Source organism: Aulonocara sp. 'chitande type north' Nkhata Bay, linkage group LG16 (genome assembly GCF_057382095.1).
Source record: "Aulonocara sp. 'chitande type north' Nkhata Bay isolate Kocher_YH1m ecotype deep benthic linkage group LG16, A_spYH_male_GT1.1, whole genome shotgun sequence".
Lineage (NCBI taxonomy): Eukaryota > Metazoa > Chordata > Actinopteri > Cichliformes > Cichlidae > Aulonocara > Aulonocara sp. 'chitande type north' Nkhata Bay.
The window spans coordinates 18,088,727-18,104,199 of NC_141359.1; the positions used below are offsets into that span (position 1 = coordinate 18,088,727).

The 15,473-nt window shown below is 39.2% G+C and overlaps 2 protein-coding genes across 13 annotated transcripts in view; both read left to right on the forward strand.

The window, feature by feature from the left end:
• Positions 1-993: 993 nt before the first annotated feature.
• Positions 994-6,799, forward strand: uchl3 (ubiquitin carboxyl-terminal esterase L3 (ubiquitin thiolesterase)). 2 transcript variants are annotated; one of them, XM_086267228.1, is made up of 9 exons: positions 994-1,140; positions 1,320-1,331; positions 2,526-2,654; positions 2,759-2,912; positions 5,141-5,226; positions 5,508-5,555; positions 5,655-5,730; positions 5,890-5,948; positions 6,034-6,799. In XM_086267228.1, exons 1-9 carry the CDS (start codon positions 1,099-1,101, stop codon positions 6,121-6,123), a joined length of 696 nt encoding a protein of 231 aa, XP_086123354.1. In that variant the 5' UTR covers positions 994-1,098; the 3' UTR covers positions 6,124-6,799. The 2 variants fall into 2 exon arrangements, with proteins under 2 accessions (XP_086123354.1, XP_086123355.1); XM_086267229.1 differs by lacking the exon at positions 1,320-1,331.
• Positions 6,800-7,917: 1,118 nt separating this feature from the next.
• Positions 7,918-15,473, forward strand: part of lmo7a (LIM domain 7a) — a 50,138-nt gene continuing 42,582 nt past the window's right edge. For 3 of the 11 annotated variants that reach the window (XM_086265522.1, XM_086265529.1, XM_086265528.1), the window contains exons 1-2: positions 7,920-8,336; positions 8,465-8,640. In XM_086265522.1, the coding sequence (XP_086121648.1) occupies positions 8,569-8,640 (72 nt within the window). In that variant the 5' untranslated portion in view covers positions 7,920-8,336; positions 8,465-8,568. Of the gene's footprint in view, positions 8,337-8,464; positions 8,641-15,473 lie in introns of all 11 variants that reach the window. The other 8 variants (XM_086265525.1, XM_086265533.1, XM_086265527.1 and 5 more) reach the window with 5 other exon arrangements.

Below are 15,473 nucleotides of genomic sequence, written 5' to 3' on the forward strand. Positions count from 1 at the left end.
ATGTCTTGATGATTTGCTGCCTAGGTCTCTGATTTATTGATCCCCTTAAGTTCAATAAGCCTCTTCAGCACTCTCGAGGTTGATGAACAGCTGTTTTGAATCCCTGCCAAATAGTTCAGATGAGGGACTAGGAGAAAGTATAGGGTCAGAGAAAAACAAAAATACATCATCAGACCACTAAGCTTATAACACACAGTCATTACCATGTAATTACAGTCAGTTAAACACTTTAGCAAAAGATTACTGAATAAAATACTACTAATAAAAACAATAATACAACAATAATATACATTAATAAAAACTTACTACCTACTTAAAAAAAATCTAGAAATACATCCAACAAACAATTGTTTTCCTCACATGATGGTTTCAGTTTTGGCATAATTCACAAAAAATAAGACGATGAAGGTATACCACCAAAGTGTTATGAATCAATATTGAAAGGTATGTTATGAAACCTTGTTGACTAACTATAACCACATAAAGAAAAATATTTTTGTTCTTTCTGTTTTGTTGTCGTTTTCTTTAGCGATTGAATTTATGGCCAACAACGCCCCCTACTGGTAAAAATAACACTTAGATTAATAATTTAAAAATGAAATAATTTAATTGAGTGTGGTTCTTGTTGTTCATTATTTTTATTAATATTATTATGGTGGTTAGATCATTAAGAAAAACAATGACCAGTGTCATATTATGTCAGTTAGATGGTATATCGGGGAATATACTTAAACATCGTCCATCCCTGAGCGCAAAAATGCCTTTATCTAAGCTCCGCCCATAGCCCTGGAATAGTCCACCGAGGCTGAAGATGGTGGGATTACCATACTTTAATGTTCATTTTGTGTATACAGAATCATATTTAAACGATTTATAATAAACATGTTAATGCATCCATATATGTCGCATGCCTTATCGAGTCTTTTGGGCATTTTCTTTGGGTAGTTATGGTTTATTGATAAAGTCAAGTCACCCCCGCGGATCACACAACGTGCGCCCTCCAGACGCGGAAGCGAATCGCAGCTGTCAAACAGATTTGATTGTAAATCGGACTCAGCACTACTCTAACGGGAAAACATCACTTAGCTGTGCTTCACAATGGATTCCCCACGTTGGCTGCCTCTTGAGTCAAACCCAGAAGTATGTTTTCCTGGTTTCCTTCAGAACATGTTGTTTTATCGAAGTTATTCATTCTCAAACATGTGAGAGGCAGCTAACTTGAAGCTATCAGAGAGAACAAAAGCTAAAGCCGTTGTCGCCGCTTTGCTAACCCAACAACATTTTCATTAACGTTTTCCATTTGTGTCTTCTCATTTCAGGTCATGACTAAAGTAAGTGTTTTCTTTTTATATTTTCCGTAAAACACGATAGAGTAGTCAAAGCAAATAACCAAACCGGTTCGGAGAGATGCAAGGCCTACTCAGCAGCGGTGTTGCACCTAATGTTATTGTTAAAAGGTTCATATTACATAATATGATGTAATAATGTCATGTAAACAGACTGACAGGAAACAAGAGTGAAGAAATCTGATAAATTTAAAGTTTTGTCAACTTGCCCTGCTTCTAATTTTAAGACGTTCAGTCATTTTCCTCATACTTTTCATCCAACTTTCCAGCTGTTTCAGTCTGCAGATAGTGCGGTGTGTTTGATGTCATTCGCAGGACGCACACTAGATGATTACGTTACACTTTATTGCACAGGTTCCTACAGCTAAGAGTATTATGTAGCATAAATTAAATGGTGTTTTATTGATACAGATTAATTAATGTCGTTCAAGTGTGTAACTACTCAAAAGTGGGCGTGAATATGAAAATAAATCAAATTTTAGGCGCATAGACGCAGATGATATAGTAATGGATTACCGGTTTGTAGTCGAGATTTTGAGTGAACTCTGATATTGTAGGATACTGTAGTTTGTTTGTTTGTTTGTTTGGGGGGGGTAACCAAAAAACTATTTTTAAATTGTTCTTAACACTTGTTTAATACAAACATCAAACAGAATCGCAACTGCATCCTCCAAGCACGAATCATCATCCTTCTAAATAATTTTTCACCAAATATTAAACATTATACACTTCATGAAGGCAACTCTTTTTTTTATTTATCACTTTTTTAGTTTTTTGCTGATAGACTGATTGACTGTTTTAGCTGCAGAAGGTGTCATTTAGCAATTGAGTGTTTGGTTGAAATAAATAATGAAGGAAATTTGTATTTTCTCCACAAAGTGTCAAAAATACTTTCCTGAAAACGGTGTTACTGTAAAAAGTGCTTCTTATTATGTTGCTATTCTATTAACAGTTTTAGTTTTCAAGTTTAAATTCCTGACATACAATGGCATAATGTTTAATTCTATACCAGTTAAATTACATTGAATTGTCAAAAGTCGAATGTTACAGAAACATATCCTTTTAGGTAGAAATCTAATTTTCAGATGGTAATTAGGAGCCAGCTATTGTATTTATTTTAGATTTAAAATGTCTAAGTTTATTTTGATCTGCATGAATTTGCACTCCGCTTGTGTGTAGTTTGTTAGCTGTCTGGGTATGAAGCCAACCTGGCAGTTTGGGGATGTGTATGGATTGGATCCGGAGCTTCTCAGCATGGTACCAAGACCAGTGTGTGCGGTGCTACTCCTCTTTCCAGTGACAGAGAAGGTACCTGTTATAAGTCACGTATTTTCATTATCCATATGTCAACTTTACATCTGGTTAGGAAACACTGTTAAACTGATTTTCTCTCATCTGTCATGTCTGTCTAGTATGAGGCATTTAAACAAGAAGAGGAGGAGAAGCTCAAAGATCAGCCTCAGGTTTCTCCAGACATCTACTTCATTAAGCAAACTATTGGAAACGCTTGTGGAACAATAGGATTAATTCACGCTGTGGCAAACAACCAGGCACATCTGGAATTTGGTGAGTTTTCATTATATTTTTTTATTGAGGTTACTTTAATGATCATTTAGCTTTATTTAGACAGGTTTTTTTTTCTATAGCCATCTATCTTGTTTGGTTTTTGATGAACTAATGTGCAAGACCCTATGCGTGTATATCAGTGAAGTTGGTGTTGCTAGGTGCCTGTTACATGCATAAGAGCGGCAGAATATTAGAAACACCATCAACACTATCCAGCGTGCCCAAATAATAAACCAAATGACCTTGGTACAAAACCTATAACAACTTGTACACCTGTATGTCAGTGTCAAAATCCATTCAGCAGCTACTTATTAGGTATCTTGCTAGTGCCAGATTGGATCCATTTTGCCTTTGGAAATGACTTAATTCTTTATAGCACAGATTCAAAAAGTTGCTGGAAACATTCCTCAGCTATTTTGATCCACGTTGACGTGATGGCATCAAACAGTTGCTGCACATTTGTCAATGGTATGTCCATTAAACCAGTCTCCTGTTCTAAATGTTCACTATCGGATTGAGACCTGGTGACTGTGATGTCACTGTCATTGATGTCATTTGAGTACAGTTAATTCATTGACATGTTTGATGATTTGAGCCTCGTGACTAGGGCTGCCACAAACGATTATTTTGATAGTCGACTAGTCACCGATTATTTATGCGATTAGTCGACTAATCAGATCATCATCCACTGGACGTAAAACTACAGCTTATTGCACCAGCAGCATCTTGCTCTTATATAACTATCATTAGCTTACAGCTTTAAGCTTTTAAGGTGCTAACTAAAAATAAAGACAAGATGATAGTTTATTCAATTTTAATGAAATTTGCAGATTGTTTCGGTAAAGTTTAATAAACTCCTTGCTATCTAAAATATAACAGGACACCGGAGTATATTCTCCAGCATCTCACACTTCTGATAATCAGCTGTCTGCTTGACGTTTATTCAGCTGTGTAAAAACTATAACTTTAATCTCAGCCAAACCGATTTACTCAGGAACAAATAAAATACTAAAAAAAAGCCAAACAATAACATTTTTAATTTATCTAAGTGACTCATATATATTTAACCTGAGTCCCGAAAGACGGCGGTGGGTTTGAAAACAATTTGCCGGGAGTCCGGTGTTCTCAAGGCGCTAGTGACCTAGCCCCCGGCTCGCTATCGAGCTAGTGGGTAACAGACGTCTCCGAAAACGTCGGAGCGCTTTTGAAAATATGTGGTGTCCTGATAAACTGAGCAGATATTTGAGGTTTACACAGCTACATTCTCGCCTGAAAATATGTTAAACGTTTATTTTGTGACCCAGAAAGAATAATAAGAGTAATATTAAAACTAACTAGCTACCGCCATTGTTGGAAACTAAGCTGGGCCGCGCTATGAATTCTGGGACACAGCTGCTTCTTCTTCTTCGGGGTTTAACGGCAGCTGGCATCCTTGTACATGCTGTGCTGCCATCTTCTGTTTCAGTCCGTTATTACACTCTTAAATCCTGCTATTATTCCTGCGTCTTTTGCGATCTTACAAAGCTTCAAACGACACGTCGACTATTAAATCAGTCGTCGACGATTTTGATAGTCGACGTAATCGTGACTAGTCGACAAATCGTGGCAGCCCTACTCGTGACACGGTCTGTTATCCTGCTGAAAGCAGCAATCAGAAGATGGGCACATTGTAGTCATTAAGGGATGGGCATGGTTAGCAACAATACTCAGGTAGCTGTGGTGTTTAAATGATACATAGTTGGTACAAAGGGGCCCAAAGAGTGCCAAGGTTATATCACCCACACCATTACATCACCAGCTTGGATGGATCCATTCTCTTATGTTGTTTACAACAAATTCTGACCTTACCATGTGATCTCTGTAAACCCTAGAGATGTTTTTCTTTGAAAATCCTAATAGATCAGCAGTCTGTGAAAACCTCAACAGCAGCCATGTCACATTTGTTCTGATGCGTTGTTTGAACTTCAGCAGGTTGTCCTGACCATGTCTGCATGGTTAAATGCACTGAGTTGCTGCTTAAATATTTGTGTTAATGAGCAATTGAACAGCCGTGCGTATCAGAGTGGTTGTTGAGTTTATGGGCATGTTGAAGTTGACTTCTCTCATTATCTCATTTCACTCCATTATACAGGTGTACCTAATAAAGACGTCACTGAGTATAAATCTAATTTTGTGTTTGCTTTAAGTCAGTTTTTTTAGGTTCTATTAAGTGTTTTTCTTTCTTTCAGAACCTGATTCTCCTCTTAAGAAATTTCTTGAACAAACATCTAAAATGACCCCGGAGGAAAGGGCAACCTTCCTGGAAAAAGACGAGGTTGGAAAAGTATCTTTATTAAGAACAGGGTGACAAAGTTTTCATCACGTGTGAAGGACAGTACTAAGAATTGTGTAACCAACTTGTCACAAGAGGGCATTGTCATACTTGTGCTTGCTACCGCTTTTGCAATGTAATAGTACAAAGTCATAAAAAATTATTTCACAAACCAGGAAAAAGGAAACCATAACAAGATCAATGCAAAAATGTGCATCATTCAAATGACCCTGAAATATACAACAGAGGAAACATTCAGCCTGTTTTCCTGTTTTCTCTTCCAGAGTATACGTGTTACACATGAATCCAGTGCGCAGGAAGGACAGACTGAGGTGTCTTTTTGATTTTTAACTCTGTGTTATCTCAAGTTTTTTTTGCATGCTTTGTGTTGAACTTAATGCACTTTAACATTTGCTTCTTGTCTGTTGTAGGCCCCAAGTTTAGACGAGAAAGTGAATCTGCATTTTATAGCTTTTGTGAATGTTGGAGGGCACTTATATGAACTGGGTGAGTTAGCCGCAAAGCAAAAGTGCGCTTATAGAAAATATTTGGTAGAATTTGTCACATTGTTGATGGTCATTACAATCATTACAACATTTAGTACTAGAAGACTGGAAGCACATTTTTGTTAAACCTACATGATTAACTTTTTCTTCCAATACCTAGATGGCCGTAAGCCTTTCCCTATTGCCCATGGAAAAACCTCAGAGGATACTTTCCTTGAGGTGAGACAACCAAATAAAACTGAGATGGTCTTAATAATACTGCCATAAGCTTGCCTACATTCAATCATTGTCTTCCTTTTTCTAGGATGCTATAGAGGTTTGCAAAGTCTTTATGGCTCGCGACCCTCAGGAGGTTCGTTTCACCATCATTGCCCTCTCCAAAGATTCATACTGAGGAAACTACTCTGTTTTTCTCTGACCCTAGAAAACAAAGACAACATTACTGCCAAACATTCTGAAGTGCTGACTTTATTTAATTTTTCTTTCAAAATGCTATAGCAAGTCGATGTGTGAAGAAAATAAAATGTCAGGGATATCCTTGTAAAGTAATTTCCCCTTGTGTTCTACATAGTTGTTAAATTAATTCTAAAGCAAACAGAGTGCTGCTTGTCAATAAAGGTATTTCTCACCGAGATCTGAATTTTCCAGCTCGCCTCTGCTGACATCTCTAAATGTCATACAGGTATTAGCTGTATGGTCTCGACATTGCACTACGGTTTGTTTACTTAATTTTTGGCCTTTTAGTGAAGAAGGAAATGTTAAAAATTTCTACATCACTGAGGAAAGTTAACTTTTTTTACTCAGACTTCAATGACACATACTGTATGTAGTGATTTGTTTTAAATGAGATGTCTAATCACATGCTCAACACAAGCTGAAGAAACACATTTGCAAGCTATTTCATTCATAGCTTTGAGGGGGGAAAATAGGCCTAATGTTGTTGGATGCAGTAATGATGTTGAAGTGAGGCTCACTAAACACGCAGACTATACAGCTGGAAATCTGTGTGGAAGATGCCTAGATTTTTGTAATAAGAAATATGTCAAATAAATGAAAAATTTATTAAGCTCTTCTTTTGTGGATACTTTTTCCTGTTGCAAAACCATTAGCTTTTTACCTTCATCCTGAAAAAAGGAGTTTTTACAGGACTCCATAAAGTCCATTGAAAAGCAAAGTAACCACTTAAAACTTCCATAGGGGTCAAAAGGGTACATAGCAGCCAGGTGCTGCTAATCAAATGCACTTATTCATTTATTATTAGAAAGAGTGAGTGTCTTTATAAATGCAGAAGTTTTGGCAGTTTGCTGGTCTGGAGAATTTAGGTATGTGTTAACACAATACCACAATCTTCCCAGAAGTGGACATCCCAGCAAATTCACCTCAAGGTTAGGCTGTGCAATGCTTAGAGAAAATGCAATAAACCCCCTATATGTTTAACTGTGACAGTATGATTTAAAAAAAGACTGAACAAATATTGGTTGCTTGAAAGGGTTTCCAGGAGATAAGGATGTCTCATATCTCTAAAATGAGCATGGCAGAATGATTTACACCTGAACAAAACACAAGACTTGGAACAGTGTTTTTTGGACATATGAGACCAAAATAACCCGATATTTCTTGAAAACCAAACAGCACATCAGCAGATGCCTCATACAAACTGTCAGCACGGTGATGGAGGACTTGTTTTGCTATAGGACCTGGTATTTTCCAAGTCATTGAATTGACCATGAATTTTCTTTTATACCAAATATTCTACATGGTTGTAAAGGAGAGTGGGGAAAACTCCAATGAATTATACAGAAACTGATCACATCAAATTATTGCTACTAAAGGTGGTTCTACAAGCTACTGACTCATGCTTCATTTTTCACAGAACTGCAGATAATGTTGTAGCACATAGCCTCTTCCCTACAAGTTCCAAAAACAAAAAAGCCCAGTTGATTGAAATGTAATCAGTAAGTTGTTCTAAAAGTTGCAAACCAAATCCCACTCATTTTAATGGATCGGCATGCTGTTGTTTCGCAATGAAGTTTGAAACCCTCGAGTAAAGCATGTGCTCAGGTCTTGGAATACCCCTTAATCACCGCTTGGCGGTGGTGCAGGAAAAGAACGTTATTTTAAAGGTAGCGCCGAACTCCTGCAATTACATAAGTTTTATCCATAGACTCAAAGTTTTTTTTCCCGCAACATTTTTGTGTTTGGAGACCAGACGTCAACCGACCTCACATTTTCTTTCAGGATATTTGTAGTCCGACAGAATTTAATGGCTTACCTCAGTATACACTTACACTAACGTGCATCTGGCCCAAACCAGGAGTCCAAATACCTTTCTTGGGGGGGCTAACAGCGAATTCAACCGTGTGTTTCAACTGGAATCCGCTCAAGGACCTGTGGGTGGTCCCCGGACCCGGGTTTGGAGACACTCCCGCTGCAGACTCTAACTCATGCAGCTCTAAAACTTGAGGTGAAAAACTGTCTTTCGTGTGAGTGCTGCAAGAGGTGAGCTCAGCGCGTCTTCAAACACTCAATCGCTGCGTAAAAAAGGTGGAGTGTGTAAACCCGCTGCCAAAAGGACACAAAGCACAGGTGTGTCGGATGAAAGAAAAGGTAAGCAGTCGCAAGATGATGCACACTGTTACACCTTGCATTCATTTACGAATGAGCAGGTGGGAAAGAACAATAGGAGGCATATTTGATGAATGACTGAGAGTTCACCTGTGTGCACTTTTATGTAGGTTGATCGAGTTTGCTTGCTTCAGCTGGCTCACATTTATGTGGACCTTTTATATGCGGGCTGCTAGGACTTTACCCGCCGGTGAAGCTCGGATAATAAGTTCTTATGATGGAGTGGCGTGAGCAGTCTTCAGTCAGCTGCGAGGAAGCCTACTCGGAGGCGCAGAGATGGATTGAGGTGAGTAAAAAAACACACACACACACACACACACACATATATATATATATATATATATATATATATATATATATATATATATATATATCTCAGAACTTTCTTTACTTCTTTTCTTTGCTGTCCTCAGTAGAATTAACAGGTAAGGCAGTCTATAAGTAAAAGTTAAGGACTGTCAGTTGCTAGTGAAAAAGATCTGTTATTTGTATATCTTTTTAATTTTATAGTTATGTTTTTGGCGGAGTTTGACCTTCCAATACATACATGCTTGAGAAATTCTTTATGACTGTGAACTGCTTTAACCGCCAGCACCCAAGTTCCAAATGATAATAGCCCTGACTCAAAGATCCATACAGGCATGTGTCACCTTTTGACCTCACGTCTCAAGTTACCCAGCCATCAATCTTCTCTTTTGAAAGATGAATCACACAATTCTTAGCACTTATCTCTTTTCTCTTCACAGAACAGGTAGGTGGGTCTGACCCCAGTCATCACTGTTGCTGGCTGATACTTCTGATGTCAGATCTTGCCTAGACCTGTTTTTTTTTTTTTTCTTTCATTTACCTTTGCCTTCGAGGCTTCAGTTGCTGCAGGTAGAGAGGAAAACCCAAAAGAGCAATTAGGAAAATCTTCTATGACTGATCCAAGCTATTATGTAACTGTGGATTAACTCCGATTCATAACAAATGACTGAGATTTTGGGTTTATGGTGCTTACACAAAATTACATGTTAGCAATGAATCCAAGCATTCGTATTTTGTGCTGCATATTATGATTATGACCAATTCTGAAAGTGAGCAATATACAATAGAGGTTTTGACAAGAGGGTTCTTTTCTGAAGCTGAAAAAGTGTTTTACAGTAATTTCCCCCTCTCTTGTGGTAGCCTTCAAATTTTAAAATAGCTGCCAACAGAAAAAAAACTCCAGCTGTTCCATTTCATTCCTAAAATGTCATATTCTCTAAAGTTTCCACTCCAACTCGCGCCAGACTGGCGCTTTTTTTCCCTATTCTCATAACAAGCGGGTGAAATTATGTGTCCTCATCTTGCAAATTCTCTTCCCAGCAGGGCTGCATGAAACTGCTGCATGGCCCTAACTAAACAAATATTGTTCTTATTTCATGAGGGTGAATCTGAATGCTTTCAATGTGACATCAGTGTCTCTCACACTTGCACACTGGCCCATTGTAGTGGCTTTGCTCATGGAGTGAGGTGGGGGCATGATGGTCTGCAGGGAGGGACTTTAGGGAGGGTGAGCAGAAAGCTGAACAAATGGGTGAAGGCAATGGGGGTAATATTTTTGAAAGAATAAGACTAAGAACTATTCTGCAATACAAGAACAATCAGCTACTTAGTACCATCAGAGAGGAAAGGTTTCTCTTCAAAGAGATCCCCCCCTCACTTCTTGGATTCAGCCACTGAATGATTAACAAGCTGCTTGGCTTCACAGCACTTTAAACAGAGGCATGTGTGCGTGGCGAGGTTGGTGGTGTTGTTAAAAACTAGACTAAATGGTCTGGAGCCTGTCACATGGACACATTCCTGCATTAGCTTCCATGGCTGTGAACATAGCCCCCTCGAAGCTGGCAGGCTGTCAGCGCAGGGCGATGCGTCCTACAACCACAGGGCCCAGTGGAATAATGGAGGTCCTCTTTAATTAAATAGAAAGGCTTCAAGTGTGATTGGTGGGACAATTGAGAAGAAGTGGCTGTGTTTATACTTACAGGTCAGAAGATCATGTATATGGCTGGTCCGACAATAAACAATCCGCTATGAATAATAACTTGGCAATTAGTAATATAATAAAATCATTAAGTCTTAGATCTGTGTTTCACTAACGGTGCCGAAGCAAGCAAAGATGTCAGACACATGGCAGCATCTTTTCCGCCACCTCTTTTGTTTACGTTGTCATTAATAAGACTGAATTTTTCAAAGAGCCTGCTCTCAGAACAGTTCTAGGTGGGGTTTCCCAGTAGCTATTGGTCCATGTGAAGCTCATGTTAACATCGCACTCTTTATTCTGTATAACATTTCAACTCTCAATGCTGTGTGTTTGTGTGTGTGTGTGTGGTTAGTATAAAAAATGCTGCATTGTGTTTCTCAAAAAAACAAAGTGGAACAAAGCAAAAGGTCAAAGGTAACATAATACTGCAGATATTGTGAAGTTTTGTTACTTATCTGGTTACAGTTGTGTAATACTGAACCAAAACTAAGCCCTTTATAGTTTCTTGTCCCATCTACCATAGTAACATGTGTAAGCAATGTAACTTAATTCTACTTTTCTGGAGATTTTCCACATGCACTCACTGGCCACTTTGTTAGGTACACCTGTTCAACTGCTTGTTAGTTCAAACCTCTAATCAGCCACATGGCAGCAACTTAGTGCATTGTTTTTCTTGCAGATATGATAAGCATCAGAATGGGGGAGGAAGGTGATTTAAGTGACTTTGAGTGTGGCATGGTTGCTGGTGCCAGAAGGGCTGGAATATTTTAGAAAATGATAATAAACTGGGATCTTCCTGCACAACCATCTCTAGGGTTACAGAGAATGGTCCAAAAGAAAGAAAGGATTCAGGAAGAGGCAGGAGGATATGGCAAGACCGCTTCAAGCTGATAGGAAGCCAACAGGAACTCAAATAGCCAGTTGTTACAACCAGGCGACGCAGAAGTGCACGACACATAGAGCCTTTAAACACACGAGCTGCAACAGCAGCAGATCACACCAGGTGCCACTTCTCTCATTGAAGAACAGAAAGCTGAAGCTACAGTTTACACAGACTCACCAAAATTGGAAGACAAGTGAAGACTGGAAAACCGTTGCCTGGTCTGATGATTCTCAACTTCCTCAGCAACATTTAGTTTGGAGGATCAGAATTTGTTGTAAACAATATGAAAACATAACCCTGCCTCATATCAACAGTTCAAGCTGGTGATGGTGTTAGTATACTGGGAAGCTCATCTTGTAACCGGAAGGTTGCCGGTTCGATCCAAAGCTCTGTCTGTCTCAGTCATTGTGTCCCTGGGCAAGACACTTTACCTACCGCCTACTGGTGATGGCCAGAGGGGCCGATGGCGCAATATGGCAGCCTCGCTTCTGTCAGTCTGCCCCAGGGCAGCTGTGGCTACAACCGTAGCTTGCCTCCACCAGTGTGTGAATGCGAGAGTGAATGAATAGTGGAATTGTAAAGCGCATTGAGGGTCTCGAAAAGCGCTATATAAAAATGCAATCCATTATTATTTTCTTGTCACACCTTGGGCCTTTAGTACCAACTGTGGCCTGCAACCACATTGCAGCAGTTCTGAAGCCAAAGAGGTTCAACCAAGAATTAGCAAGGTGTACCTAGCAGCGTCTGGTGAGTGTAGGAGGGATTTGATTGTTATTTACCTTTTAATCACCTGTTTATTTTCTGTAAATGTTTTTGTTAAGTGCAGCAAAAGTTTGAAAAATCTCTCTTATAGTAGAGCAAGTTGTCCAAGTTGAGGTCATTGGGGTGTGGGTTTTGTTAGCCAGCTAAATATAATATTGCAAAATGTTACAATTATAAATGCAATGGATAAAAAAGGACACATTTTTGGAAAAGAAGTATCTATTCAAATACTTTCCTCAATTATTTCATACAAAGACTGATTTGGAAAGAATTTCACAATTAACAAATCCAGAAAGGAATATTATTAGATATGCTTTTATTCCATGTGGGGTTTGAGACATTTTGCAGCCATCCACATAAAATAAGTAAAATAAGAAGGTTATGAAATGCTATCTGATACCAGCTAATCCACACAACATGCTACGACAGATTTTCCTTGACTTTTTGTGTGCAAACTTTTCCTTATATAAGTGTTATGTAGGGTCATTACCTTTTCTACAAATTTTTTTTTTTCAATGTTGCCAAGTTTGAATGAATCCCCCCTCCCCGTGACCTATGCTGCTGTGTTGTTTTTCATACCAAAAGCTGTGTTGTGCAATTGATGATTAGTCACTTCGCTGTAGCCTCACTCGGGGTTTTGACTGTTTTGACAGAAACCAATTAGAAACGAGGCCGCATGCTTTCAGACGTACTCATGTGAGACCAGCCCTCAAACAAGACAACATTCCCTTGCAGTTACATGTTGATGTACTCCTATTATTCCAGGATGCTGATTGTGTTATTACTAAGTGCTTCCACAGTAGTGTCTTTCCCTTGAGTCCAAACCTTGAAATATTTGGATATGGTCCCAGTTTCCCTCTGATGACCCATACCTCAATGTGCTGCAGAAGAAACAAAGAATTTCAGGAACAATTAGTGGCCAGAGGGGCTGCATCCGCACAAACCTTGAATACAGAGTTGCCTCAGTGCCCTGCATGAATAAACAACAACTGCGGTCATGGATGCAGAGTCTCTGAATATTTGGCCTCTACCACAGATAATGGTTCACTCCAATAATAATAATGAATTTCACAGGACCCTTCCACAGCCCAGAGTAAACTTTGGTCACATTTTGGTGGAAGCTGGAAGGTGAAGGTGGGTGCGCATGAAGGCAAGCTGTTTTTGAAATGCCTGCTCCGGCTTAAACCTCCCTGTTAAATCAGAGCGGCAGTATGTTGGTGCAGATTAGAGTTTTTTATCCCACATGGCAGGTTGGACAGGAGAGGGAGGGCACAGCAGGACTGGATCTAAGTGCAGTTAATACCTCTAATGATGACTGTAGAGGATAGAATTATGCCAATGCTTCCAGCTTTGTGTTAATTCCAGGTCGGCTCCCATTTTTAGCCTTGAAGTTATTATTGGAATCATTTTGTTGGTTGATTAGCCGATAGAACTCTGAAAAGAACGTTTAATGAAAAATAAATAAAGGGACACTTTTAGGAAAGACCCAAATTAGATGGAATCATACTTCCGATAATGTTCCCACATGTAGTGTTTGTTTGCATGCATGCAAATCCCAGCTGTGTGTATAGAACAGTAGGGGTCAGGATTTCATATGCCAACTGCAGCAGCTGGCTGACTGCTCTCTGTCTGCTGCAGGGGTTGTTTGCTCTCCGTGTGATTTTGTGTTTGTGTCTACATGTCTGTAGCTTTGCATATCTGTGTGCTGGTTTCGTGTTCTCAGTGTCTGGTTCTGATTGTATTTTGGTCAATGAAAGAGGAGCAGGCCAAGATCTCAGTGTATTATGTAAACAAAACATGTATTTCCCAAACAGCAGCACAATCACATATGCAGAATGGCTTCCTCCTACTAGTGTGAGAACCTTAATCTTTATTCATCTATTACACCATGGTCTAATACTTTTGGAATGATGGGTATTTGAGGCTTTGGGCATCTCAGCTTACCTAGGGTGTGTTTTGGGGTGTAGCACAATCTGTTGGCAAGGAATAATAGTGGCATCCAGCCAGTCTCTATAATTGTTTCTGTTTCTCCTGTCATCCTAAAAATGTTTGCCTGTACTTAACTATAGTAGTAATTGTCCCAGCTTTTGTTCCTTTCTGTGGGACAAAGGAAGTCAGACAAAAGGCTTGGAACAAGGAACATCTGATCAATCAGTCAGCGAGACTCGTCCAACGTGTTTTTGCTTTCTGTGAGAGTGCGTGCATTTATGTTTTGGCTCATGCCAGCTGCACCCACCAGTATTATTCTTGTAGTTCAATGTGTCAGCTCACCCTCCCTCTTGGTGATTTAAGTTACAGTAATGTGCAAAGGTCTTGAATCAGCCTCCGTTTCTTTATATTTTGCTGGAAAAATGTAAATAGCTGTAGCAATTTATCAAAGCTAGAGATGGACCGATCCGATATTACGTATCGGTATCGGTCCGATACTGACCTAAATTACTGGATCGGATATCGGAGAAAAATAAAAAATGTAATCCGATCCATTAAATATCACGAAAGCACCTCACAAAACTTTCAACACGCCGTAACTCACCTCAGAACGTTAGCATCACGTGATAGAGCGGCTGTGGCATGCGGGACCTGTGGTCTGGATAGCATTTGGAGCTTCGCTAGCAACCCAGCATTTCATCTCCGACAAAGTTATCCCCGAGAGAAGTAAAGCAAGTGTGTAAGTCCATCTCTGAATGTTTGTAAAGCATTCCTGCGTTAAGCTTAACGAGCGACTGCCTCTCGCTCTCCGGCTGCTACTTCAATCGTGAAACTGCTTAAATGATCAGCTGATCGGCTTTTCTGTCGCGAGTCCGTCTTTGTTTTTGGCCCACTTTGCACCAGAAAGAGGAAACCAGCGGCTGAACAACAGCAGCACGTTTAAGCTTGATAAGCTGTTGTTAGAATTTATTTAATATTTCTTTCTACACCAGGATCTTTTTCTACGTAGCTGACGGCTGGTAACTGTGCAGGGGCGGATCTAGCAAAGTTTAGCCAGGGGGGCCGATAGGGCATTAACAGGGAAAAGGGGGCACAAAGACATACTTTTCTTTCTTATTCTCATTTAAAATGTCGAGCTTTTAATAAATAATTATCTGACACCCAAAGTTTTAATTTGATGTAAAATGAATAGAAGTCAATTACTGTATATAGTGACTATTAAGTCTAATATATATACCCTAGTAAGCTATAGTACTTTTTCCTTTGGGAAGGTACCATCTGTGCAGTCTGCAATTTTGTTGAAGAAAGATGTTGAATCTATTTAATATTTCTTGAAAAATAATTGATTTCTGTGCATTTTTTTTCACACTGCATCAAATTAAGGTTGATTACGTCGATTAAGCATCATGAGGTGGAGCGTGAGGGGTGGTTCCCTATTTTTTATTTATTTATTTTTGTTGTTGCTGGGAGTTGGAACCCTATTAGTTAGGTTGCTTAATATTTACGCTAAGTACTCTTTAAAATACCAGAATAGGGAGGA

Coding starts and splice junctions, on each gene's coding strand:
- uchl3 (XM_086267228.1), top strand. CDS start 1,099: ATGGATTCCCCACGTTGGCTGCCTCTTGAGTCAAACCCAGAA. Junction 2,913..5,140: donor CCAGGCACATCTGGAATTTG/GTGAGTTTTCAT, acceptor TCTTTCTTTCAG/AACCTGATTCTCCTCTTAAG. Junction 5,731..5,889: donor AGGGCACTTATATGAACTGG/GTGAGTTAGCCG, acceptor TCCAATACCTAG/ATGGCCGTAAGCCTTTCCCT.